Source organism: Hyperoodon ampullatus, assembly GCF_949752795.1.
Source record: "Hyperoodon ampullatus genome assembly, chromosome: 18".
Classification (NCBI taxonomy): Eukaryota; Metazoa; Chordata; class Mammalia; order Artiodactyla; family Ziphiidae; genus Hyperoodon; species Hyperoodon ampullatus.
In genome coordinates, this window is record NC_136931.1 from 14,648,967 (window position 1) to 14,676,666 (window position 27,700).

Here is a 27,700-nt window from a genome sequence, read left to right on the forward strand (position 1 = left end):
ATGGCTGGGCCGCAACAGCAGCAACCCCCTTACCTGCACCTGGCCGAGCTGACGGCGTCCCAGTTCCTGGAGATCTGGAAGCACTTTGACGCAGACGGTCAGTAAAGCTCCCAACTTGTGTGCCCGCTCGCCCCCAGGGGACCTGCGGTGGAGGAAAGAGGGCAAGGAAGTTGCGGGCAGGGGTAAGATTGCCCCAGGGGGTGTTTTGGGTGCAGGGCCTGCTGAGGTCGGGGTCTCGAGTTTGGGAGACACCTGGCTGCCCTGGTGACAACCGCCCGCAAGTTTTCTTCCCTGACAGAGACGACAGAGCCCACCGGCTTTTGCAGCCTCATTCTGGGCAAGTTGGGGCTTTCCCAGAGGGGAGGCCTGGGCTGGCAAGGCTCCCCATGACTCCCCCTGCCGTCTTATCTTCCCCGCCTTTCTCTTCAAGGTAACATCCTGCCTTCAGCTGCGGCAGCCACAGGTCTCAGACGCCCACTCATTTCTTCCCTCAAGTTCCCCTTTTGTTGAATACCAGGTTGGCCCCGTGGGGTCCTGGGGACTGGGGCAAACTGGGGGGTCCTGAAGGGACACTCTTGGCCTCCCCAGCCCGTCCGGTGGGAGCAGGAGTGGAGACGGCATCCAGGCAGTGAGCATCCCCTAGGCTTCCTCTGCCCACGTTCCATCCCTCACGGGCATTCAGGTCCCACTCACAGGGTGTGGTGGGAGGCAAGCTTGGGGTGCCAGCCTGACATGTTCCCTCATGATGATAATCCTGGGTGCTTTGGGTGACTCCTTCCTTCTCTGGGTCGGGGGAGGCACAATCTTAAATGCCTCAGTGACCCACCCTCTGCTCTGTGTGGTCTTGACATTTACCCACCCAAAAATCGAGGGCTGGACTGAACGACCTTTGGAAGTTGGCTCTAAGGACTGGGATTCCAAGGGTCTACGATGGCCTGACTCAGGCATAAAGGGAGCCCACCCCCACCCCGTTTTAGAGGCTTCTGATATCACTAGAGACTTTTTCTCCACCACTCCAAAAAATTAAGTGATCTGACTTCCTTCTCAGAGGTCCTGGCTGGGGTGGGCATCCGAAATGTTCTGGCACCTCGGACCACTGGCAGGGTGTTTATCCTGGGATTGAGAGTGAGGGGCATGGAAACCAGGGGGAGGATCAGCTGGAGGCTCCCTCCATTCTTCTCCCTCCCCTTCCTCACCTCGGCAGGGCGGGCATAAAGGTGGCTAAACAGAGGCCCTCGGCCCAGAGTGCTGTGGAGAGGCAGGGGTTAACGGGTATGATAACGAATGAAGTTTTGTTCCCTTGGAGCAAACTGAGAATCTGGGGGTGCAGAGGACTGGGCATGTGACACCTGGATTAGGACGGTGATCCGCCTATGAAGTACCGAAGGAGGTGGGTAGATTGTTAAATCTGTGAAATGGGGCTAAGGAGGGGTTGTATTTCCAGTCCCTGGCTGGTACCATAAAACTCCCTTGGGGGAAAGGGCTATAAAAAGATTGCAGCCTCTCTGTATTCTAGGTGACACGCGCACTCCCTAAGGCTTCTCCTGCCAGTTTATCTGCACCAGAGACTTGCATGATTCAAGGAAAGTTACCAAGGGCCAAGGTTATACCACAGGCCTCCTGCCAGATGAGTCAGCTATAAACAGAGGACTCCACAGTTCTATTCTCCCCCAGTTCTCACGGGGCCAACCAAGACTGCTCTTGATAATCGTGCAAGTCCTCACATTTGTCTGAGACTTTGTACTTTTCAAAACACAATCGCACCTTGAGTCCTGCACAGTGAGGCTGTGGGCAGACCATGATTCTCCTTGGGCAGATGAGAGAACAGACACAAAGTGTGACTTCTCTGAGGTCATGTAGCGAGGTGATGGCGGCACTGGTTCCTGGCCAGCGCTTAATTCCCCAACTCTGGTTTCTGGACACCTGCTTTCCCTCCTGATCCAGCCTCAGAGGTGATGGGCAGTCCCTTTAATACTAGAAAGGGGTCCTATGGCTGGAGCATAGCTAAGCTAGCATGAGGCCAAAGAGTCTTTAAAGACCCCCAAAACCATCGTACCTCTGGTACAGTGTGAAAGGGGAGCTAGATTGCTTCTTGGTTCCTTGTCCCCCTCGGCATCCTATTGCCCTCTCTGGTCTCCACTTCAGGGAAGTCCCAAGGAGGGACCATGGACCTAACAGAGAAGGAAAGCAAAAAGGATTAGAATACCAGAGATGGCGCAGAAGGCGATTTAGGAAAATGAGGCTATAGCCAAATTGAAATTCGACTAAAGGACCCAGAATTAAGCTGTGGGTCACCTTGCTCTGGACCTTCCGTACCTGTCCCCTTCTGAACTCCCATGGCTGCCAGGGAGCTTCTCCCTCACTGCTGAGGTGCTCCCTGCCCTGGCTGGGCCTCCTCTTACTAACTCTGGCTTCTGTTTTTATCTTGGGGGTTTTCCCCCGACTCTAAGAGTCCCCCTGCCGCTCACAGAGTGAAAGAGCTCCGGGAGGACTCTCCACGGCTCACCAGGTCCCCGGGGTGAGCTCTCTGGAGCCCAATTAGTCCCAGCTACCAAGGAGGGGGAGCACCGACTCACCCCACCCCTCCTGGACTCTAGTAAACAGAGACTAGGAGTCCGCAGAGAAGCTGGATTCCGAGGACAGTGGGGAAGAGGCAGGGAATCTGACCCTCCTAACTCAGCCCATTTCTAGTGAGGAGGAAGAGCCGTCATCCTGGTGACTTTGCCCAAAGAATTAGATTATCTTCAACATTATCATCAGCCTTGCGGTGGAGAAAGGAAGGAGCAGGTGTCTGAAGAGGGGGAAACTGGGACTCAAAGAGGCAACGTTCTTTTCACAAGATCATACAGCGAAGTGAGAGGGTGGGGGACCCAGGAATCCTCTCCTAGTCCCCCCCCACTCCTCCTCAGTGGTCAGCCAAGGTCATGCCCTTGGAAGCGTTCAGGTGTCATCTCTCAAAAGCAGGGGAAGGGAAGACAGCAGCCGAGTGCACCCTATGAGCCAGGTTGGGGCTGGATCTCTTCCACATAACATCCCCATGCTCTGAGTGACCCTTACGTGCCCTACATGACTGAGTCCACCGTTCTGTTGTTTCCTGGTCACTTCTTGGTCAGAAACGTTCTCAGTCTGCAAGATCCAGGCTTCAGAGGGATGCTGGCCCAGCTCAGGGCTCATGCTGGCCTCTCTTTGTGGTTCTGACCACACGGCCGCCAGGCTCCTCCTCTGCTGACGATCAGTACGAGGGCCGTGGGGAGCCAAGTTCTGCCCTTGGCCTTTGCTACCCTTTGGAAGCAACTGCAAGTGTAGGGATATTTTCTCTCCCAGAGGCCAGCAGACGTTCACAGGACAACGCAGGGAATCCCACTCACTCCAAGAATCAACCTACGTGGATATACTTGTACATATACATAAAGTTATGTGAACAAGGGGGCCTAGTATCAAGTTCTTTGGGATACTGAAATTTTAAGAATGTGCTTCCCTAGGGAACAGAAAAATAAATCCTGCTAATCTCTACAGTGGAATATTATGCAACCAATGGGATTGAGATGGGGCTTTTGTACTGACATGGAAAAGTGTCCAAGATGTATTCTGGAGATTTTTTTAAATTACGGCAGGACACTATTACAGTATGAGCCCATTTTTACTATTAATGAAACAAGTATGCTGGAAAATATTTGAAAGACAATAATAATAGTGGTCCTCTCTACAGAGTCAATGATGTAAAATTAAAAGGTATTTTCTTTAACTTTATAAGTAAATTTCTGTAGTGTTTTACAAGAGCATGTGTTTCTTGTGTAATCAGCAAAACAATAAATATTCAAGAAGAAAATAATTTTATGGGCACCCCCCTCCCCCCAAAAGAAATACATATATATCTCCAGGTGTGGGAATCTGCCCAGAGTTTTCTAGGCCTTTGTCTGCCTCCAGATGGCCCTAGTGATGCCAGAGGCTCTCAAAGCCTTGCACAGGGACTGAGCCTTGTTCCATATGGGTGTGGCCCTGAGGACTCTGAAAATGAATGACAGGCAGGACCACCAAGAACTGAGGAAGGCCCTGTGCAGTCTGCCCTCCTCTCTCCTCCTACACCCAGTAGTAGTAACGGAAGCATCCTCCAAACCCATCCCCCATGGGGGACACTGGCCAGACAGAGAGTGCTCAGGCAGGCCCTCAGTCACTGAGGAGCTTGTGTCCCTGGTAGGGGAAGCAGAAGAAAGCTGAACAACAGCGCCTCTCGGAGGTGGAGAGAGGCCTGGGCAGCTTGCACTGGAATTCTAAATGACAAAGTCTTTTGGAATACTGAAAAGAAGACCTCTATGTATAAAATAGATAACTAATGAGAACGTACTGTATAGCACAGGGAACTCTATGCAATGCTCTGTGGTGACCTAAATGGGAAGGAAATCTAAAAGAGAGGGGATATATGTATACATATAACTGATTCACTTTGCTACACAGCAGAAACTAACACAACGATAAAAATTAATAATAATAAAAGACCTGCCCCAAAAGGGTTACAGAATATCTGGTATATATTAAGCATTTACACAAATCCTACGGCTGTTACTATGCAATACAGCTGTGCTGTTCATAAGATAATTACAGGATTTATAAAAATGATTGCTTCTTGGAGCATTAAAGGCAAAGGGGTCTGGTGCTGGGAGGGAGCCAAAGCTGTCTGAGGGCAGCTTTCTTTTAACCCTGTGGGCATTTCTCTGTGGGGTCCGTGTGTCCCGTTTAGGCCTGATGTCAGGATTTGGGGTTCTTTGGGAGCAGCCTCCTGCCCCACCTGGGATAAGCCCTAGGAATAAGTCCCCCATCCCACCTCCGCTTTCACCCCCAAATTCCCCACTTGTCTTGCCAACAGTGCCCTTTGGTGTGGATGTCCGCGGCATGCCAGCTGCGGACATCATCCGTGAGGCCCTCATGCCCCATGGCCCAGCCAGCCTATGGGGGAGGCAGCTGTGTCTGAGAGCTGGGGCTCCCCAGGGAGGCAGCTGCGGGGACGTTTTCACAAACAGGGACACTTCAGCCTCGCCTCGCCTCGCGTGGGCGGCCACCAGTGATCCCATGTCCCTGCCCTACTCGCCTTGTTTATTCCCCTTTGACTTCAGTGGTTTCTACCTGAGCCCCTGAGGGAGGTTTCCAGGGCTGATGAGGCCCCTCAGGGGAATCCCTCCCAATACCCAGGGAGCCAGAATTAACAGAGCAGGCGGAGGCTCTTCAAGAACTGAGCCTTGGGCTTCCCTGGTGGCGCAGTGGTTGGGAGTCCGCCTGCCGATGCAGGGGACACGGGTTTGTGCCCCGGTCCGGGAAGATCCCACATGCCACGGAGTGGCTGGGCCCGTGAGCCGTGGCCACTGAGCCTGCGCGTCCGGAGCCTGTGCTCCGCAACGGGAGAGGCCACAGCACTGAGAGGCCCGCGTACCGCAAAAAAAATTTAAAAAAAAAAGAAAAAGAACTGAGCCTCTCCAGCTCTGGACCTGGTGGCTGTCCTGGAGGATTGCATCAGATCCCGCCTTTGTCCCGCAGGTCCCAGCTGGGGCCTCTGGCTTAGGCCCTTTCCCCCTCCTCTCTGGCTCTCAGCTGCCTCACCTCCTCTCTCGCCCAATCTGCCCCATCCTTCTGGCCTCCTCCACACCGGGAACTGGCCCAGCATTAGGCTGCCAGATGTCCACAGGTTCGGGGGACCCAGCCCAGCTCCAGAGCCTCTGTTCCAGAAGCAGCTCTGCCCAGAAACACAGATTAAAAGTCAAGTGTCTAAACATTCATCCAGTAGCAGTTTGCACTGGGGTTTTCCCCCCAGGAGCCTCTGGGAGATGTGTGTGTGTGTGTGTGTGTGTGTGTGTGTGTGTGTGACTGACAAAGAGAGAAACCAAAACAAGATAGAGATATGGACAGAGATCATCCCTGGGGTGAACAGAAGGAAAACAGGCTGTTAGCTGTGGTTCAATTTCTTTCCTCTCAAACTCCTCTCGAACACGAGGTCGATAACACCCGTCTGTTTACCTGGTAGCGGCCTGAAGACCAGCTGGGGCAGGGAGGGGAGAGCTCTTTGTAAATGGTGAGCACCATGCAAAGTAATATTTATACTGGTGCAGAGCCTGAGGAAGTCAATTTCTTGCCGCAAAGGGTGGCGTTTGTCCCAGAGGAACTCAGGCTGGAGGGTAGAGGGCTATTGGTCCTTCCATACATTTGAACTCTGGACAGACAGCCAGGAGGCCTGGCTTCATGAACGCTTTCTTGTGCAGGTAACGAGGAGCCTAGAACTGCATAACGCCCCTCCTTGATTTCCTTAAACTCCGCAACACAGAATAATACAGATTGGTGAGCACCACGCCCTAGGCCTGTGCTTCTCGAACTTGAGCGCGCAGGAGACTGGTTCAAGCGCAGATTTCTGGGCCTCACTCCTAACAATTCTGATTCAGCTGGTCTGGGGTTGGTCCGAGAATTTGCATTTATAACAAGCTTGCAGGTGATACTGACACCGTTAGGGTGCAACCACTCTTTGAATAGTGCTAGTCTAGGCCCCTCTTGTCAAAAGAGGTGCCGTCACTTGTCAAAATGAGACCCCGGTCTAACATCTCGGGCTTCACACCAGCCCCCCACCTCAACCTTGAATGTGAAGCCAAAGGTGCCGTCTCTCTAGGGAGAAGATGCTCATGTTCAAAAGCAGTGGTTGTGCTTTGAAATGTTCCTGCTCCTATGTTGTTAAAATGCAGATTCTGGTCAGCAGGCCTGGGGTGGGGCCTGGGATTCTGCCTTTCTAACAAGCTCCCAGGTAATTACAAAGTTCCTGGTCCACAGACCACACTTTGAATGACAAGCCCTCATACTCCAGACCCACCAAATTAAAATCTCCATTTTAACACGCTCCCCAGGTAATTCTTGCATACCTTAAAATTTGAGACAGGTCGCACTAAAGCAGTCCTTAATCCTTACTGCACATCAGAATCATCTGGCGAGCTTTGAAAACATGCCCACGAGACACCCTCACCCCATCAATTAAATCAGGAGCTCTGGGGGTAAGGCCCAGGCAGTGGTACACTTTGAAAAGCTTCCCAGGTGATTCTAATACATAGCCTGGGCTGAGAATCAGGACTCTGAGGCTGCAGTCATGCTGGAACTCTTTGGGCTGAAGGGTTTACAGCCATGGATTGGTTCGGAAGACCTTAAGAGCACAGAGTATAAAAATGATGCCTTCCATTTATGTGAGATTTTACATTTTCCAGAATGCTTTCACAGCCTTATCTTGTATGGCTGTCACAATGGTTCTATGAAGTAAAAAAAAAAAGCATAAATAGTTATACCCATTTTAGAGATCAAGAAACTGAGGTTCAGAGAGATTGACTTGCTCAACATCGCATGGACAGTCACAGAGCTGGTGGTAGACTTATGACCCTTAATCGGGCTCCTCTTACCTGTTCAACTCTCAGAAAATCTGTATGCACAAATCTCAGCGAGAAACAAGCCTCTTTCCACTGTGAGGCAGGGCATTCTTTGGTCAAGGTTTTCCAAGTGTCTGTGGTCAGATTAATTCTAAAGAAGTGCTGTCTCACTTCAAAATTTGGGGAAACTGAGGCACCATGGTGGTGAAGAATGGTAGCAAGCCCCAGAATAAGGACGGATGCAGGGTCCCCGGCTCCTCCCATCCCCCTCCCTAATATTCACAGGTTGCGGTTTGATACGGGGAAGTCAGGAGTGATGGTTGCTATGGTAACCACATCCTTATCAATGCCCATCCACATGAGATGTGCGCGGTGGCCAGTCACCCCACCCCCCTATAAGACGGGCATAGAAAAAGCAAACCACTTGCCCAGTGCTGAAGTCCTCCCTGGAAGGAGGCAGGCCAACCTCTCTACTCCCACCTCGTGTAATAGGTGCCTCCCGCGTGATGGTTAGGGAGTTGCTCTGAGGGAAGCCAAAGGAGCGAAGACCTTCTCCTCCAGTGCTGGAGGATGCCCCGGCTGGGCCCTGCAGCCCCTGCCTATCTAATCTCTGCTCACCCTCTCCCTTCAGCTGGTAGATTCCTGCTATTCTTGTCTGGCTGCCACACCCCCGGAGACCATTAAATGCTCTCGGGGAACAGGCCCATATCTAAACTTGGCTATAGTTCCCACAACGTTGAACGGTTGTTCAGTTCAAAAAAATAAAGGCTTGTGGAATTGAACAACATTTCTGTCCCTTTGCACAGAGCGAGGTGGTACTGTAATTCCCAGTGTAGCAAGAGGGGTTTCTTCCCACAGGGGCACTGGCCCCCACTCCCTGCCTTTGCTAGTAGCTGGGGCTTCTCAGCGAGGCCTTCCCTGCCCACCCTGTCCAAGTAGCCCTCATAGATACTTCAGCCACCTCCTAATACACTCACAAAACAGACTCATACTCACTGACTCAGGTGTCCACCCAGCCCTGGCCCGGGCCCAGCTCTGAGGCCTCTGGTACTTCGAACCCCAGCACATGCTCACAATGTGAGCTCCACCCCTGCCCCCCACCCCCCGGCCCCTCCAACCCCAGCCCCTGCTCCTGGACCCAGAGCTGAGCTCAGCTTCCTGCCTGAGAAATGGAAGAATAGACAGATCACGGCAGGGAGCGGCCAGCGAGAGAGAGGACTCGTTCCTCCAACTCAGTGGCACTGTCAACTGGACCACTGCCTTTTTGTCTAGAAAGCCCTTCCTCCCTCCCTCCCTTCCTCCCTCCCTCCCTCCCTCCTCACTCCCCCTGCTGCAGCTGTCCAGCTCTCCCAAGAAGCTTTCAGAACATCCTAGAAGAAAGATGACCACTCTAGCCTAGGGGAAAAAAGGGAACTCAAGTCTCATCTCTTCCCACCACGCGCCCCCACCCCGGCCTGCAATTACAATCACATCTTTTCCCTGCAGATAAAAATACTTAATTTATCTCACATGATTCCTCCATACACTATGTATTGTGGCATCTTCTCCACTAGAGAGCGCCACTAGGATTATTCATGCCTAATCTAAATTCTCAGGGGACACTAGTGGGGGAGGCTAGGAAGAACACACACCCCGACTCCCACATCACCCTCCAGCCTCCCAAAGCCCCCACCAAGGCCAGGCTAAATACTTCGTTTTTATTCTCTTTGTTTAGTTTGTAACTCCATTTGCCCTTGAAGCAAGCTACCATCTCCCTTTCCTGTTCAAGTTGAATATTCTCTATGGGAACCTTGCTCACTGCTTTAGATCAGATTTGGACCTTGACTTTTGGTCAGTGGTTTCCAAACCTTGCTATATACATGGAAATTACCTGGGGAGCTTTTTTAAAAATCACGATGTTTAGTTCATACCCCAAACCAATTACATCAGAATGTCTGGGGATGGGAGCCAGACATCCACATTTTTTTAAAGATTCTAGGACATTCCCATTCACAGCAGTCTGGGGAGCACTGCCTTAGACCTGTCTGATTTCCCACCCACAAATGACTCCTCCCCATCACAGACAGACCAGGGAGCTTGGCCATGGACTCAGCTCGCCCTGGTCTCTAGGTCTTTTGGGTTCAGTGGTGAAAAACCTAAAGGACTTCTTACTACGTACGTGATCTTGCAACTCAGGCCTTGACCTTGGGACCTGGTCCCGATAACGGCACTTTTCACCCAAATTCATTCCCGTTTTTTATACAAGTTCTGGTAACTGAACTCAAACAATAGTAACATTTACACTGCACCCATAACGGACTGAGTGACAGGCTTTACATGCAAAAATCCCATTTAATTACCCATTTTGCAGATGACATGGGTTAAATAACTTTCCCAAAGCCATACAGCTCGTAAGTACAGCAGAACCAGGATTTGAATCTACCTGCACAGACCTCAGAGCCCCCTCTCTTCATTACTGTGGAGTGGGTTGCCTCCCATATGCTTGATCCCTGTGACCACCTCTCAGGTGCCCCCATCCCTGCTTTTCTCTTGCCACTCTTCCCTTCTGCATTAGTTTCCTGGAGCTGCCGTGACAAAGTACGACAAACTGGGTGGCTTAAAACAACAGCAATGGATTCTCTTACAGTTCTGGAGGCTAGAGTCCAAAATCAAGGTGTTGGCAGGGTTGGTTCCAGGTTCTGAGGGGTAATGTGTTCCATGTCCCTCTCCTGGCCTCTGGTAGTTGCTAGCAATTCACAGTGCCCCTTAGCTTGGAGATGCATCACTCCAATCCCTGCCTCTGTCTTCATGTGGCCTTCTTCCCGGTGTGTCTTTGTGTCTTCACTTGGCCTTCTTATAAGGACACCAGTCATTGGATTTAGGGCCCACCCTAATCTAGTATGACCTCATCTTAACTAATTACATATGCAAAGACCCTATTTCCAAATAAGGTCACATCCTGAGCTCCAGAGGGACATGGATTCTGGGGGGGGACACTTTTTTTTTTTATTAGAAAGTCTACTTTATTATTATTATTTTTTTGGCTGCACCGAGCGGCTTGTGGGATCTTAGTTCCCTGACCAGGGATTGAACCCGTGCCCCCTGCAGTGGAAGCACGGAGTCTGAACCGCTGGACCACAAGGGAAGTCCCTGGGGGACACTCTTCAACTCAGTACACCCTCCTACCCCAAAGACCCAAGTTCTGCCTCTGACCTCATTCACCCTACTGACCAGGGCTTGCCACCTGCTGACAAATCTCGAGGCTGATGACCTGTTGTCCCCTGTCAGATCTGCAGCTCCTGCTGCTTGCCCAGCTGGCTACGGACAGACAGCTCCCAGCTCCCTCTGCCAGCATGGCCCACACACTGGTCCCTCCCAGTCTCTGACTACTAAATGTATATCACAAAGGCAACACCGTTATTAATCTTGGATCTCTATGGTTGCAAATGGCCAGAGGGCAGGACCCACATCCCTAACAGTCCAGGGCTGGCCCAGACACCTGCTTGACCAGTGAGGAGAACAAGTTCTCAACAAAGCCCCCCATTTCCCCACCCTACCCATCCACCATAAGTTTTACTACTTAGCTCTGAGGTTCATTGCTTTTTTTCTTTGCTATTTTTGCAGGAAATGGGTATATTGAAGGTAAAGAGCTAGAAAACTTTTTCCAAGAACTGGAGAAGGCAAGAAAAGGCTCTGGCATGGTAAGTCCAGACCCCTCGCCCGTTGTTTGGAATTTTCTGTCATCCTGACCATGGCTTTGAGCATTGTCTGTCTTAGGTCATACATTCCATCAGCAGCCTGACATCTCTGGTCTTGACCCTCAGAGTTTTTCTTTTATCTGGAATGATTTTAAAAATTGAAATACTCCCTTAAAAGAGTACCTTACCTCACTATCTCTTGGTGTCTGGGATTGAGGGGTGTTCATGGGTACCGGGGGTTGATAAACTGCCCAAAACTGCAAAAGTTTGTGTCTGCGTCTGTGTGTATAAAAAGTATTTTTTCCGGGCCTCCCTGGTGGCGCAGTGGTTGAGAGTCCGCCTGCCGATGCAGGGGATACGGGTTCGTGCCCCGGTCCGGGAGGATCCCATATGCCGTGGAGCGGCTGGGCCCTTGAGCCATGGCCGCTGAGCCTGCGCATCCGGAGCCTGTGCTCCGCAACGGGAGAGGCCACAACAGTGAGAGGCCCGCATACTGCCAAAAAAAAAAAAAAAAAAAAAAGTATTTTTTCCTAGGGAAGAGTCCATAGCCTACCTAATATGCTCAGAGGGGTCATGACTCAAGACTGGATGCCTAGGGCTTCCCTGGTGGCACAGTGGTTGAGAGTCCACCTGCCGATGCAGGGGACACGGGTTCGTGCCCCGGTCCGGGAAGCTCCCACATGCCGCGGAGCGGCTGGGCCCATGAGCCATGGCCGCTGAGCCTGCGCGTCTGGAGCCTGTGCTCCGCAATGGGAGAGGCCACAACAGTGAGAGGCCCGCGTACCACAAAACAAACAAACAAACAAAAAAAAGATTGGATGCCTAGAGGGTTTCAAGTGCCTTTATTCAAGACTGGAGTTTCTCAGCCTCGGCACTAATGACATTCGAGGTAGACAACTCTTTGTCATGGGGGGCTGTCCATGGCATTGCAGGATGATTAGCAGCATCCCTGGCCTCTACCCATGAGATGCTAGCAGCATCCCTCCAACTTGTGACAATCAAAAATGTCTCCGGACATTGCTAAATGTCCCCTGCAGGGGATGCAGAATCGTCCCCACTAGAGAACCACTGTTCTAGACCAACCAAGGTTGGAACCTCAGCAAGGACCTAGAGGAAAGTGGAGGATTGCTCCAAACCAGCATCTGAGCCAGATCGTACTGGCTCATGTGTGCAGGTGTCAGACCGCCCTTCATGGCCTGAAGTGACTGCAAATCCTGTCCCAGGCCCTTAAGGCAGGCACATTGTTTCCCCACGTGCCAACCTGGCATGATTGACTTTACTAAAGCTTTTTGGGGCAACGTCTGAAATACTGAAAAGGTAAGGTGATTGGAGCTAGTCTGTTGTGATTCCCATGCCTGGTTCTCGAATATATGGAGTCAGACCAACTCCCTCCCCACCAGCTCCTGCGGGTCCTTTGGTCGGGGCGGGGGTGGTCTCTCTACTCTCCCCTGCTGCATGTCTGTTGGCCAATCCACTGCTTATTAGCAAGTCTTCATGGAGCGCTTTGGGAGATGAGTCACAAATCCACTGGTGAACACCTGGTTCAGAGCTCGTCAGCGCGCCCTGGTGAGGAAGATGTCCAAGTGATGGGCTTAAGTGATGGAGGTGATTCATGGGTTTGTTTATCAACAGTCCCCCGTCACCCCTCATTACTAGGATAGTGAAGCCCGGATCACAGAAAACACAGGCTTCACAACTGGTTCTGGGATCGTGGGGTAGATGGAGGAATGTGTTTTTACAAAGTGCTTCAAATCTGAAATCCTTCTCTTAGTCACTCCCTTCCTCAGATGGCATCAGGGGTGATTTTCAAGTCTGTCAACAACATTCTCAACTAACATCACCCCGGACTGGATCTCAGAGCAGCTGTTCTGTGGTAGAAAAAATATTGGCCTTGGAAACAAGAGTCATGAGTTCAAATTCTGGCGATACTAGCTGGTGACCTCAGGAGAAGTCACGTCATCTCAGCCCCCGTTTGTGTGTAAAAATGGACAGGCTACTAACATCATGGGGACTGTTGTGGAAAGCAAACAAGATGGCCACATTTGTGATAAGGGCCTAGGCTCATTCCAGGCACATTTGTAGATGTAACGCAATAAATATTGATAAACAAATACATATGGGCAAATTGAGACCAGTCCAAAAGGTAAAAAACAAAAGACTCTAAGAATTGGTAGAATTTTCCTTGGCCCAATCCTAGGAAACACACAACCCACTAGAAAGCCGTTAGAGAAGCGAAGAGGCTTCAGATGCCAAGATGATTCATCACTGATTAGGGATAAAGAAGAGCTCACTAATGCAAACACTTAACAAGCAGCACCCCAAGCGAAGAGAAACTCTGAGAACTTCAAGAGAACCTTAGACTTAAGTTAGGCGGTGATGGCCCAATAGAACTTTTGAAGTTCTTTGCCTTTTTAGTAGTCACATTCAACTAGTGGACTATTTAAATGACCTCTCAACTATATAAACTTTCCCATCACATTCTTCCTAGCCTAAAATCAGAGTGAAAAGCATTGTAGAATTTCCAGTTAGTCTTTAAAGAAGAAAATGAGTGATCACCTTTGCTCTGGTGGAGTGTCTAGAACTTATTGGGGGCCCCTACAATAGGTTGGGCTTATTAGAAGCTACCTCAATGAAATGTTGGGGCCTGAGTTCTCACATCTGAGTGATGGAAATAAGTCCTCACCCTTCTGATAGACTTATGGTTTAATCCATCTCAAATCCATCTTATGGTTTAATCCATCTCAAAGGCAGACGGGCATGTTTACTTATGTGGTACAGAGCACATCGATATGTTCCGTTTCCCTTTGAAAATAATGTGATTGAGCCTCAAAGAAGAGAACACTTAGGGCTTCCCTGGTGGCGCAGTGGTTAAGAGTCACCTGCCAATGCAGGAGACATGGGTCTGAGCCCTGGTCCAGGAGGATCCCACGTGCTGTGGAGCAACTAAGCCCATGCGCCACAGGTACTGAGCCTGTGCTCTAGAGCCCGCGAGCCACAACTACTGAGCCCACGTGCCACAACTACTGAAGGCCGTGCTCCTGGGGCCCGTGCACCGCAGCAAAGAGCGGCCCCCGCTCGCTGCAACGGGAGAGGGCTCGTGCGCAGCAACGAAGACCCAACACAGACAAAAATAAATAATAAATTTTTAAAAAGAGAGAGAGAACACAGATTTGGAGGAACCCTAAAAACGGAAAGGGTGCAGCCCTGATTACTCAGAGCATTGGTTCAACCTGGTTCCATGCCTGCCTATTTGGGGTGCAGAATGATTCCCCACCATTGCTGCACCAAGAGGGTGAGAGATCCACGGTTCGCAGGGGACCCAGCGGCAAAATCAGCACCCTTTGTCTTTCTGCAGGTGTCCAAGAGTGACAACTTTGGGGAGAAGATGAAGGAATTCATGCAGAAGTATGACAAGAACGCAGATGGGAAAATCGAGATGGCAGAGGTGAGTCCTAGTATCCTGCTAAGAGCTACACGGGAAGGGCCGTCGGTTGCCTGTGCCTCTCCCATGCACAAGAGTCCTTCTAGGGATCCGAGTGAGGTGGTGGTCTTGAAGCCCCACCCCACCCCCAGCACTTAGGCTGATCAAAGAGAACAGATGGAGCTTTTCCTTTGACTCAAAAGGAACGAGGAAGCAACAAGCATTGACCCTAAGACAGGGATGAAGACTTTTAATGCTCTCAGGGTCCAGCGGGTACTATAAATGTGTGGTGAGCTCAGTTTAAGACAGAAGAGAGGGTGAAGTTTGCAGAACAGGAGTTTGCCTGTGACTCAAGCATGCTGGGAGCAGAGAAGAGGGGAAGGCCATTGGGGGGAACGGGGGGCAGCCAACAGTGTTTGCGGCACAAGAGGACTTGCAGTTTTTTAAAAATCGGATTTGTTGTGGTATAATTTACATATAATAAGCAGTATCGATTTGAAGTGTAAAATTCCATGAGTTTAGACAGTTGTATACAGCCATGTAATCACCACCACAATCAAAATACGGCATCTCCATCACCCCCAAAATGTTCCTCTGTCTGGTCAGGCCATCCTGCACTAGCAGCCACCAATCTCAGATTAGTTTGCATTTTCTAGAATTATATATATGGAATCATCTATTAAGTATTCTTTTGAGTCTGGATACTTGGTGTTTTAAAGTGGCACCACTTTCCGTCCCTCCAGCTGCTCATACCCAAAGGTTTGGGGGTGACCCAGAGGCGCTTCTCAGAACATCCTTCCCCTTTGAAGGGCTGCCAGCCCCTGTTCTCAAGGAAGGAAGCAAAATGGAGCAAAATGTGACTCCCATGCTGCCTTGCCACTGGCTGTTTTCCATCCTACCTGCAGGAAAGTCTGTTTGCTTCCTGGCAGGGCTCTCCATAATGTTACTGTTGCTCTCTGATCCCCACAGCTGGCGCAGATCTTGCCGACCGAGGAGAACTTCCTTCTGTGCTTCAGGCAGCATGTGGGCTCCAGCACCGAGTTTATGGAGGTGAGACCAAGGCGCTGCCTTCTCTCTTGCACATCGGGGCCTGCCTCTCTCGTGTTCAGAGCCAGGCCTACCCAATGCCTGGGAATGGTCCCTGGAAGACACTAAACCCCTTTTGAGTAGCTCAACTACTCAAAATGTGATCCATGGACCAGGAGCATCCATGTCACCACCACCTGGGTGCTTGTTAGAAATGCAGAGTCCCTGACCCACTGAATCAAAATCTACATTTTAGCAAGATCCCCAGGTGACATGTGTGCATGTTAAAGTGTGGGGAATAAGGTGAGAGGTAAGCTTGGGTAAAGTACCTTTGGAAAATAATGTGTACACACCACTTCCCATTTGGGTATTTGCCTTAGATATTTGCATATTACAAGCTCTGAGGAATCCTGCAGTAAAGAGACCTGTTTCACTTGGTTTGCCCCTGGAATCTTTCATATTTTCTTCTCACTCAATAGCATTAGTGTTCCTGGAATTCAGAGTTCCAAGGAGCATTCTTGAGAAGGATGGATTTAGGTACCATTCTAAAACTGAAAAAGCCCAGTGAGAATTCCAGTTTCCAGTATCTTCCAGGTTTGGTCTTTGACTGTGGTCTGGGCTTCACTGTCCCATCTTTAAAATGGATGTTGCCATCTTTGCAGTAGCAATTCTTTGAGATCCTCATGGGAAATAGGACATCCAAACTCAAGTGTCTTTTGAGTAATATGCAATTGATAGATTGAACCATGTGAAACTGCTCATATTTAACCATTCTTTATTTACAAAAATTGGAAATTCCATACAGTTTAACCAAATATATTACTAATCCTGATGTCCAGCAAACTACCAGTTATTTTTTGCTATTTTTCTGGAGCTCTGCACTCTAGCCATTTAATGTATGTGTCCCTCAAGATGAAATTCAACCCATACCACCCTCCCACACACACACACACAGTGCCTGCTGTGATAAATAATGACTAGCCTTCAACACAACTCCAGTCGCCATTTGTCATGTTAAATCCATTTCTAGCCACCGGTAATCCCCTGTCCCTGATTCACTGCTTAAAAATGACTGGAGAGCTAGTCCAGAAACACACATGGCAGTGAGTTCCCCACACAGATAGTCAGTTAGAAATAATGGATTCTTAGGGCAGAAGATTCATTTTTTTAAGTGGTAGCTTGCCTAAGCATCAGATATGGATTTAATTTTATTGTGCTTTAAAGGATTTCCTCCAGTTTTTTCACGATGGCAAAATTCCATAAGCTGGTCATTGACATGCTGGATTCTGTTCTTAGTCCCCGCCTTGCCTGTCTAGGAGGAAAAGTCCGCATATACATAGAACTTGTCAGGGTGCTGCTTTTATGAGTGTCAGTTTTTCTGTCTGTAGAAAAGGGAGCGTTTATACTTGATTACTCCTTTCCTGATAGGGAGGCGGTCAGAGGTTGGCCTCCCTTCCACCTATGATCAGGAAAATGGGGATGAGAGCTTGCAGGGGGCAGAGATGCTTAAAGAGGAGGGGAAGGAAACCCTCTCTCTCTAAATCATCAGTGGTTTCTCTCTGTGTAGTTGACGTGGTTCCATATTTTACCTGCCTTTACCCTTTAAGCCCCAGCATAACTACTGAGCCAACGCCACCCCCCTCCCCAGGTTTCCTGGGACCCCATCATCCTACAGGACCATCCCCTCCTGGGGTTGTCCATTCGTTCCACCTTTATCAGCTGGAAACATGAAATGGCCCCTCTGTAGCCCTGAAAGGTTTGTGCTGTCAGATGCTTCCATCCCACTGCCCATCACAACATTTTAATTTCTAACGTTAGTGACACCTCCGGATTTCTTTGAGATTTCACAAAGCCCAGGTTTCTTGAACTCTTTTCCTTGAATGGGAAGAGAATAATGACCATACTTTGTGATGGCTGAGCACAAAGTATTGGATGGGAAGAGAAGTCCAGCATGAGAGCCTGGAGCAGCGGGTGGATCCAAGGAGGGAGGGAGAGAGGGAGGGAGGGAGGTCAGACCTGCTAGGATGATCTCACTCTGAAAGCAGCTGGCTGCTTTGCTTTCTGGGAGGACTGGGGTCCCTTCAGGTTAACCTCCCCTGAGGCAATTTAGGGGGTGTCTGCCTTTTTCTCCCAGTCAAGACTCAACCTAGATGAACTAAATTCCAATACACTAAAGGCATGCAGGTGGTTGGTGAAGTCATATTTGAAAATCTGCACATATTTCTTTGTGCTTACTCAAGGGCGGGCTTTCGGAGCATGGGAAGGAATATTTTGATGGAGCCGGGCATTTTCTTTCCCCAAAGAAAGAACTCTCCCCTAATCAAAAATCATTTACCCAAGTTGTATGTAGAATAAATCTACCTTTTTATTGGGACTTGCTCATATCTCATAACTTTTTAAAAAATCAGGATCAAATTTTTTGAGCCACTACTATACCATGAGAATTACACAGCCTAGTTTGCTGGTATGGAAGAAAGATCCTAAAATATCTATACTTTCTCACACTCCTCACAATAAAAGGGGGACATGCCATCAACAGACGAATGTGTGGTACATATATATAATGAAATATTACTCAGCCATAAAAGAGGAATGAAATAATGCCATTTGCAGCTACATGGATGGAGCTAGAGATTATCATACTAAGAGAAGTCAGAAAGAGAAAGACAAATACCATATGATATCACTGATATGTGGAATCTAAAATATGACACAAATGAACTTATCTACGAAATAGAAATGGATTCACAGATATAAAGAACAGACTTGTGGCTGCCAAGGGGGAGGTGGGGTGGGGGAAGGATGGACTGGGAGTTTGGGACTAGCAGATGCAAACTATTATATATAGAATGGATAAACAACAAGGTCCTGCTGTATAGCACAGGGAACTATATTCAATATCCTGTGATAAACCATAATGGAAAAAATATATATATATGCGTGTGTGTGTGTGTGTGTGTGTGTGTGTATATTTCTGAATCGCTTTGCTGTACACCAGAAACTAACACAACATTGTAAATCAACCACAATAAAAAATTTTTTTTAAGTGGGGGACATGATGTGGAGAAGTTGAGGAGACAGGAGATCAAATTTGGGAAAAGAATTAGCACCTGCTGACTCTCAGAAAATCAAGTGTTGCTGGTGTCTAGCTGCGCTGTTTGGAGCTGAGGGAGAAGGGAATAAAAATCAAGAAAACTTGGAAGAAAATCTAACTGTGATCAGGCACCAAAATAGACCAAAGATTAGGGAAACAGGGTTCTCTGGGCCTTTTGTCACAGATACACCCACTCTCACCCCCCACCATGGTATTCCCTCCTCCCCATAAGACAGATTGGGTTAAACACTGGGGTTTCAGGACAGTTGCATTCAGGACCAGATTTTTTCAGGACCATTGTATTAGTTAACTATCGCTGTGTGACAAATTATCCCCCAAAATTTACCAGCCTAAGGCAACAAACATTTATTATCTCTCAGTTTCTGTGGTTGGAAATTTGGTAACAGCTCAGCCAAGTGGCTCTGGTTCAGAATCAAGATGTCAGCTGGGCTGCAGTCATCTGAAGGCTTGGCTGGAGCTGCAAGATGCACTTCCAAGATGGTGCACTCACATGGCTGTTGTCAAGGGGCCTCAGTTCCTCACTACATGAGTCTTTCTATAGGGCTGCTTGAGTGTCCTTATGACGTGGCATCTGGTTTCCACTAGAGTGAGTGATCAAAGAGAACAAGAAGGAAGCCTCAATGTCTTTATGACCTAGGCTTGGAAGCCACACACTGCCATATCTGCCGTGTTCTATTCATTAGAAGTGAGTCACTAAGTTCAGTCCACATTCAAGGAGAGGGAAACTAGGGAGGTGAAGAATTGGTGGACATTTTAAAACCATTCCAACTGTTTTTCCTTGTTTCTCCTGTGTGATGTCTGCTCCTGCTCAGATGGCCAGAAGAGAGAGGAAGGAGGTGGTCAGACCCATATCACCTGCTGAAGCTCTGCTTCTCTTTGATCCCCCAGATGCTGTGGTCAGCAGGCAGTTCTCTGGTCCCTCACAGGGACCCAATGCATGTACTGAATAACTGGGACTCGGATCAGAGCCCAGAACCAGTATGGAACAAGATCCAGTGATGGACCGATTGTCTAGGCCTAGATCACATGCCTACCTCTGGAGATGGGTCAGCCCCTCTTGAACCGTGTGGACTGAGCATGAGAGAGGGGTGGTTTCCTAAAAAAAGGGGGGCGATGCTTTTTATCAGAAAGATGGGGAGTGGCCTTGGGATAGTCTAAACAAACTGATTACACTACCAATTCTGTTCCACCTTCAGACAGGGCTGCCATATGCATCGTGGTGGAGGGGTAGAGGACGCAGTACAATGAGTAACCAAAGCCTGCTTCTGCCCTTCCAGAGGGTTCCTACCCTTGCTCCCAACTCCCACACAGAGAATGAGAAGCTTCCAGAACAGTAAAAGGACACCCAATACACCCACAGCAAAAATGGGATCCAACAGATCATAGTGCTAGTCCTGGTAAAAAATCTGCCTGGTTAACACCTTAGAAAGCCACAACCCTGCTTACAAGATGATCCTGAAGCCAGTTACAGTAAGGAGACCTTGTCCCAGCAGGGTTTTTTTCTTCTCTATGTGACCTTGGCCAAGACACTTTCCCTTGTTTCTTCATCTGCGACGTGGAAGGGACTGGTCTAGACCATCTGCATGTCCCCAACTCACTGTAATATTCTTGAATATCAAGATCCGGCCTGGCCCGTTAAAGGAAGATGGAGGGAAGCTTCTAGGTGTGGATAAATCTTTGTGAATAGGTTGACATTCCCATTGCAGGCCTGGCGGAAGTATGACACAGACAGAAGCGGCTACATCGAAGCCAACGAGCTCAAGGTAAGATGAGCCTTGGAGAGGGCATGGAGGGCGCAGAGAATGGGCCTGAGACCAAAGTGGTGGTGGGTTTAAGGAACCTGGGGAGGGAGGAGAGGGTGGGTGAGGAATTTGGGTGTGTGGTCTGCTGTGGGATACTCAGGCCCGGCTCTGAATGGTTGGACATGTTCGGCCATGTGAAATCAGCAACAGAGAGCTGTAGGAGTTCAACCAGTTCACATTCCTCTGCACGTCAGTGCCCAGGACAGGCATCCTCAAGGCATTCCAGCAGTTTGGCCTTCTCGCTTGCACGTCTACCCCTAAATTCCTCTGGACCCAAGGAGTCCCAGGCACTGCTTAGCATGTGTCCTGGGCTCTCTGAGGAGCCAGAGCCAGTTTCTACTGCCTGGCCTATGGGGTGAGGTTGCATCCAGCAGCTCCCTCCCCCTTCAGGGTTACTCCACAAGCATTAAGGGGTGACGGAATTGTGAGGGCTGCAAGCTATGCAAATGATGGGCCCCGGAAAACAGTGTTGAGTGACTGTCTGAAGGAACAGGTAAGTGAGTCAGGGACAGACAGCCTGAACTGGGAGCTCTGAAGAGGACTTTGGTATTCCAGGGATTCCTGTCTGACCTGCTGAAGAAGGCGAACCGACCATATGATGAACCTAAGCTCCAAGAGTACACCCAAACCATAGTGAGTGGCTGAAAGTATCCCTCCTCCCCAGGGGTGCAGGACATGGGCCCCAGATCAGTGGGATTTGGGGTTTGTGGGGTCGTTAGTTGGCTGATTCTTCAGGTCCAGAAGAAGTGACTCCCAGTGGCAGCCAGCAAGAGGGATGCTAGTTCATGGGCCCAGCACCCTCTCTCTTGAGGTCCCCACTCAGCCAAATGCTCCTGGGACAGTGTAAGACTGGAGCATGTTTCCATGACAGCCTCCACAGCTCCAGGGGAGGATAAACTTGGAGAGCGTGGGCCTGTGGTGCTGGTCTGCTGTCTTCTGCGGCCCTGTCCCTGAGAAAGGGGGAGGGGAGCCATGACCAAGTCCCTGCTGTCTCCCCAGTGACCGATTCAGCCCATGCTGGTCCCTGCCACCAGGTGACCTCAGAGGACGCATGAGCATACTCCCCCATCCTCCTTCCTCTCCAGTACAGGGGATGGCAGGCCAAGGTCCCACATGAGAGAAAGTCAAAGCAAATAACCCAGGCACCACTTTCTGTCCCCAACAGCTACGGATGTTTGACTTGAACGGGGACGGCAAACTGGGCCTCTCGGAGATGTCCCGGTAAGTGCCTGCCCTCACTCACCCCAGCATCACTTTTCACAAGATCCCTACAGATCACCCCTGTGCTACCGTCCCTATCGCCAAGATCAATCAGTGGAGAAGGTGACAGGTCAGGTGCCCTGAAGCACAAATCAAAGTTAGATCAAATCATGATCATCATCACCTCAATGTCCCGTCTCCCTCTTTTTAGAACTTTCCACTGACACCTGATTATTAAGTGCTCAGAGATCGTTTCCATAACTACAGATGCTCCTTCTGCAACCCCTCCCCCCAGGTCCGAGTTGTTCTTGCTTCTGCTCTGTCTCCTAATCGCTGCTCTAACATTCTCTTTCCAGACTCTTGCCTGTACAGGAAAACTTCCTGCTTAAATTTCAGGTAAAATAGCCTCTTTGCTTTTCTTCAATTCCTCCCTTCCCCTCATCCCTCTGAGCTCACCCTTCCTCAGCACGCACACACACGCACACGCACACGCACACACACACACACACTCTGCAGGGCTTTGGCTTCTGTCTTTAATACCTTGGGCCTTCCAGGGCATGAAGCTGACCTCGGAGGAGTTCAACGCAATCTTCACATTTTACGACAAGGTAAGACAGAGGACGGTGTGGATGGAAAAGCAGGAGGCCCGTTCCAGCCCCCCCTCCCCCCCCACCCCACCAGAATGGCTCGCCTTGGTCCTTGGGCGTAAACAAGCTGTCGGAGCAGCAATCTGAGCCATGCAGTTTCTTCCTGTCCCTTTGGATTCCCTGCAGCATCTTCTGCTATGTGAGAAGATAAATGTCCTTCAGTGTGTGGCCTGTGGGACCCAAGGTTTTGGTTCCTTAAAAGTACAGGAGAGAATAGCTCATGGAAGAGGGTTATGCCTGGAACTAGGGTGCGATTACATTGTTGGGACCCAAAGAGAGGAGGTGCTCAGTTCTGCTCCCCTGGTGCCAGGTCATAATCTTGCTGTCTTCCTAGGAAGTGGGGAGTGAGAGGCCCTCCGTACCAATGTCGCCCCTCCCTTAGCTGCCCCTGTGTGGGTGACTCCAGTGGTTTTCCTTAGCACTGTAGGCTTGGGGGTAAACTTTAAATAGCCTGTGTTCATCCTGACATCTTATTGTGGGATTCGACACCCAGGGAGTTAGCGAAATGCTTCTTGAACCTCACTTACAATTTCAGTGCAAATGAAAAACACCAGAAGGGAAGGTTACCAACAGTTTGCCCTGGACCCTCCCGTTCCTGCAGTGACTGGTAAAGTCAGAAGTGACACGTTATTTGGGCACCTCTTTTGCTCAGAGTAAAGACCATTAGCAAAGCTAGACTCTGGTCGGGGGTCGTGGGGCCTGAGTTCTGAGGCTCTGTGCTGACCCTCTGCTCCCGGCCAGGATGGAAGTGGCTACATTGATGAGAATGAGCTGGACGCCCTCCTGAAGGATTTGTATGAGAAAAACAAGAAGGTGAGTGGCTGAGCCCGGAGGTGGGGTGCTGTCCTGGAGGTGGGATGGGGGTGGGAAGGAAGGCCGAGGAGTGTGTGTTGCTTCTCTTTGATCACCCCCTAACAAGGCAACGGCAGTTTTTTGGTTTGGTTTTTTTCTGGTTGAATTGATAGGTTGTTTTTTTTTTTTTTTTTTGCGGTACGCGGGCCTCTCACTGTTGTGGCCTCTCCCACTGTGGAGCACAGGCTCCGGACGCGCAGGCCTAGCAGCCATGGCTCACAGGCCCAGCCGCTGCACGGCATGCGGGATCCTCCCGGACCGGGACACGAACCCGTGTCCCCTGCATCAGCAGGCAGACTCTCAACCACTGCGCCATCAGGAAAGCCCTTTTTTTTTTTTTAATACACATAAAAAAGTTTGCCATCTTAACCATTTTTAAGTACAGTTCAGTGGCATTAACTACATTCACAATGTGTGCAACTGGCACCACCATCCAGCACTTGTTCATCTTCCCAGAATGAAACTCCGTAGCCATTAAACAATAACTCCCCCTTGCTGCCTGCCCCGGGCCACTGGCACTCATCATTCTACTTCCTCTGTGCATCTTACTGCTCTAGATACTTCATATAAGTGAGATCATACAGTATTTGTCTTTCTGTGTGTGGCTTATTTCACTCAGCGTAACATCTTCAAGCTTCATCCATGTTGTAGCACGTGTCGGAAATTCCTTCCTTTTTAAGGCTCAGTAACATTCCATGGTGTGTCTATCCCACATTTTATCTGTCCATTCACAGGCAGACACTTGGGTTTCTTCTACCTGCTGGCTGATGTAAATAATGCAGCTACGAGGCCATGGCAGTTTTGATGTGGCCCAGTTCTTGGAAGTGCCAGCCACACGGCGAACAAAAAAGACTTTTTTACAGGAACCGGGAGATGAGTCTTGGCAGCATTTTCCTCCACCTCCTGCAAAATGTCTTTCTCTGAGAAAACGGTTTTGCTGCTTTCTTTAATTAGATGAGGAACGCTCTATAATTCCTTGCGTTGTCTAACTGCCTGGGCGGTCAGGCTAGAGCTAAATATAATGCTCAATTTCAGGGCAAAAAATTCATCACAGCCTCTGAGTCTGTCTCCCTTTCCAACTGCCTTCCGACTTCTTTATCCTGAATATCATCCTTCATTTCTTTCACCCTAAATTTATTTTTTTGCTTTACACTACCTACAATTGCTTTTTGAAAGAGGCAGAAAACGAATTATAAGCAAATACTTCCTAGGAAGAAAGGAAGTACTCACCAAGTGTTTGAACTCGGCAGACTTTTTCCTGGCACCAAACTCTAGGAGAAAATTATTTGTGCATCCTTATGTGTCCAAGGAATGTTGCACGTCGTAATGGAAAATATCTTTAACTATAATTGTATTAATGAGGCATGATTATTCTCCATATGACCCTGCTTTATGCCTGAGGCTGATAGGCCTTGAAGGCAGGCATTAAATCTTGGGAGAGACCCGAATTTCCTGATCATCATCTAACTAGGCTCTTTCTTGATTACCACAAAAGACAACTCATATGGCTACACAGCTTGACTCGAGATGTGGAAACAAAAAAGAGTCAGGTGGTGGGGCTAGGAAATAACTCTGAAGGTTAGAGAACAAGGATATTAATAAAATTATTTACCCGGGAGCCTTCCACCTGTACTAAGCTCCAGATTTAGCACACGGGGATTGAGTGAATGAATCAGTAGAGAGAGCTGCATGCTTGTAAATAACAGCCCCTGAGTTGGGAGGGGAATGGCCATTTTTAGGTGAGCCCACATGGCAGATGCATATGCCTTTTTTTTTTAATAAATTTATTTTTTATTTATTTATTTTTGGCTGTGTTGGGTCTTCGTTGCTGCATGCAGGCTTTCTCTAGTTGTGGCGAGCGGGGGCTACTCTACATTGCCGCGCACAGGCGTCTCATTGCAATGGCTTCTCTTGCTGCAGAGCACAGGATCTAGGCGCGCGGGCTTCAGTAGTTGTGGCTCGCAGGCTCTAGAGTGCAGGCTCAGTAGTTGTGGTGCACGGGCTTCGTTGCTCCGTGGCATGTGGGATCTTCCCGGACCAGGGCTCAAACCCGTGTCCCCTGCATTGGCAGGCGGATTCTTTACCACTGCGCCACCAGGGAAGTCCGCATATGCCATTTTGATGGTGCCTGCACAGACGGTGATTCGGTTTCTGAGCAGATTAATGTTTGAGGCTCCTGTGGGACAGGATGATGGGCTCAAACTTTGACATTTCCTAGTAGTCCTAAGACAGTTGCAACTTGCTGAAGCCATCCTCAGCTTCAAGCAATACTTCTAGACACAGAAAGTAAGCAGCCCCCTCAGCCCATTCTGCTAAAACTCTTGATGCCACACTAAACTGGAGGGTTTTGTCAAGCTCAGGCTTGATATATGGGGTCACTTCCTTAGCTCCTAATTGAGTGGTAGGTTGCTCAGGCACACCCTGGTGTTATGGACTAGGTGACATTTTTTCCAGAAACTTCACAACTTTAGTGAAGATGCCCCTCAAAGCTAGAGATGCTTGCAAAGTGCCTTGGGGCTGGGTGGTGGCACAAACCCAGGAATCAGTAACGTGAGGGGATGTCACCAAACGATGCAATAAAAGACTGACCTTGGAGCACTGAGGACAGGTGAGCCAAGTAAAGAATTACGCAGGGGACTAAGACTCTTTATGGCTGTAGAGTTGGTCCCATCCCTTAGCCAATACCTTAGTCTTTACACCTCAATTTTCTCATTAGCTGAATGGAGATAATGACCCATCAGCCTGGAAGGGGAACTATTTAAAAAAAAAAAAAAAAAAAAAAAGATCTGCCGACATGTTCAATACAAAAGGAGGAGGAGGAGGAGGAGGAAGAGGAAGGAGGGAGGGAAAGAAAAAGGCAGTTGTTTAGTGATTTTCCAATGTTGATGATGACTTTGCTCTATTTCAGAACTTTCGGCTATTTCCATCCAAAGCAACACAAGGCATGTGGGCTGTTGGTGTTCTGTCAATGTTGGCCTCCATTTTATATGAGACTCTGGGCATATGTTTGTGGGTCACCTGGCTTAGCGCCCCTCAAGGCCACAAGGAGCCAGTGAACAAGCAGTAGGCTGGTAGGCTTGCTGCTGGAGGAGAAAGGAGTTAGAATCCCTTGTTTCACTGGGTGAGGCTTTTAGGGAAGCGTGATCCAAGGGGCCTGAAGACAAAACCAGGGAGTTCCCCTGGCATTCTCCTCCTCACCTGCAGGGACCCAGCAGATTGAGTAAATGGAGGCTCACTGAGGTAGAGGAATTTAGAGAAGCTATGCGTATAGGTAACGACTGTCATCAACAGCTACTGTTTGGAGTGCATGCTGTGTGTCAGGTACTGTGCTAAGTATTGTTTACATTCATTTCCTCATGTAATCCTCATAACACCTCAGTGAGGCAGGCTCATTACTGTACCCATTTTACAGATGAGGCAGCTGAGACTCAGAAAAGGTTGAATACTTTCCCCAAAGCAATGCAGCCAGTCAGTGAATGGGAGACTGTTTTTCATCCAGGGCTTTCTGACTCCCAAGGCCCATGCTTTGTGTGCCTCTAAGCTACTTGCACTGAGATGGGATAAGGGAAAGGTTCTGGCTGAATGAACAGCTGGGCCGTGTAGGTGGGGCCGTCCTCTGAGCCTCTTACCCTCTCCCTCTCTGTCTCCTAGGAAATGAACATCCAACAGCTCACCAGCTACAAAAAGAGCATCATGTCCTTGGCCGAGGCGGGGAAGCTCTACCGCAAGGACCTGGAGATTGTCCTCTGCAGTGAGCCCCCCATGTAAAAGGGGGGATGGGGGCTGCTTCTCCACCTCCCCCCAAACCTGCCCCTGCTGCCCTGCCACTTCCACCCAGACCCGGAGATCCTGAGCATCCCTCCCGCTGCCCCTGCCATCTGCACACACACCAGCCTGCAGAGCAGGAAAGAAGAGATGGAGAAGGGGCTGCTGATGGGCCCCCTGGAGCCCCCTCCAACCCAACCCTGGCTGACCAGTCACAGCGCTCTGCATGCAGAGGGGCACCAACCGCACAGGAGGTGGTCGGGGGCACAGGTGGGGAGTCCCTCGTTCTCTTCGCTGTGATGCATGAGCTCATTCGCTGTATGATTTAGGCTTCTGTGTCCAACAGAGTGGACCCTCCCCTCTGCCTCTCCCCCATGCCACCAGCCACCCCGAACCCCCAGGTTCCATGCCCCCGCCTCGCTAGTGGTGTAGCTGTCTTCTCAGAGCTCCTTGTTCGTGGCGGGCACCGGCCCTGTCCCTGACTCAGCGTGCTCCCTTTCCCTTTGGGTTCCTTGTTTACCAAAGAAGAGTTTACAGACAATAAAAAGGAAATGTTCTCCTGTGGAAGCTCTCCCAGTTCTGGCTGAGTGGTGAACTTTCTCTCTGCCGCTAGTCCCTGACGAAGAGAGAGCCTGTTCTCGAGTGAGTGGGGAGAGTGAGGGGACCACCCAACTGGGGCACAACCACTAGAAGCAAGGGTGTGGGACCCCAGGACGCGGTACCTTCCCTTGCCACTCACTGCCTTCTCTCCATCAGCCTGTCACTTCTCTGCTCCGTGTTTGTTTCCACATTTCTGAAATCGTAACAGCA

At 49.6% G+C, this 27,700-nt stretch overlaps 1 protein-coding gene across 1 annotated transcript; it reads left to right on the top strand.

The window, feature by feature from the left end:
• CALB2 (calbindin 2) lies at positions 1-27,460 on the top strand (the record flags this gene model as incomplete). Its single annotated transcript, XM_079723242.1, has 11 exons — positions 1-97; positions 10,989-11,065; positions 14,418-14,507; positions 15,453-15,533; positions 20,331-20,387; positions 20,982-21,059; positions 21,592-21,647; positions 21,983-22,022; positions 22,181-22,234; positions 23,015-23,086; positions 26,777-27,460. The coding sequence occupies 11 exons, from the start codon at positions 1-3 to the stop codon at positions 26,891-26,893; spliced, it is 819 nt and encodes a 272-aa protein (XP_079579368.1). The 3' UTR covers positions 26,894-27,460.
• Between the last annotated feature and the right edge of the window lie 240 nt (positions 27,461-27,700).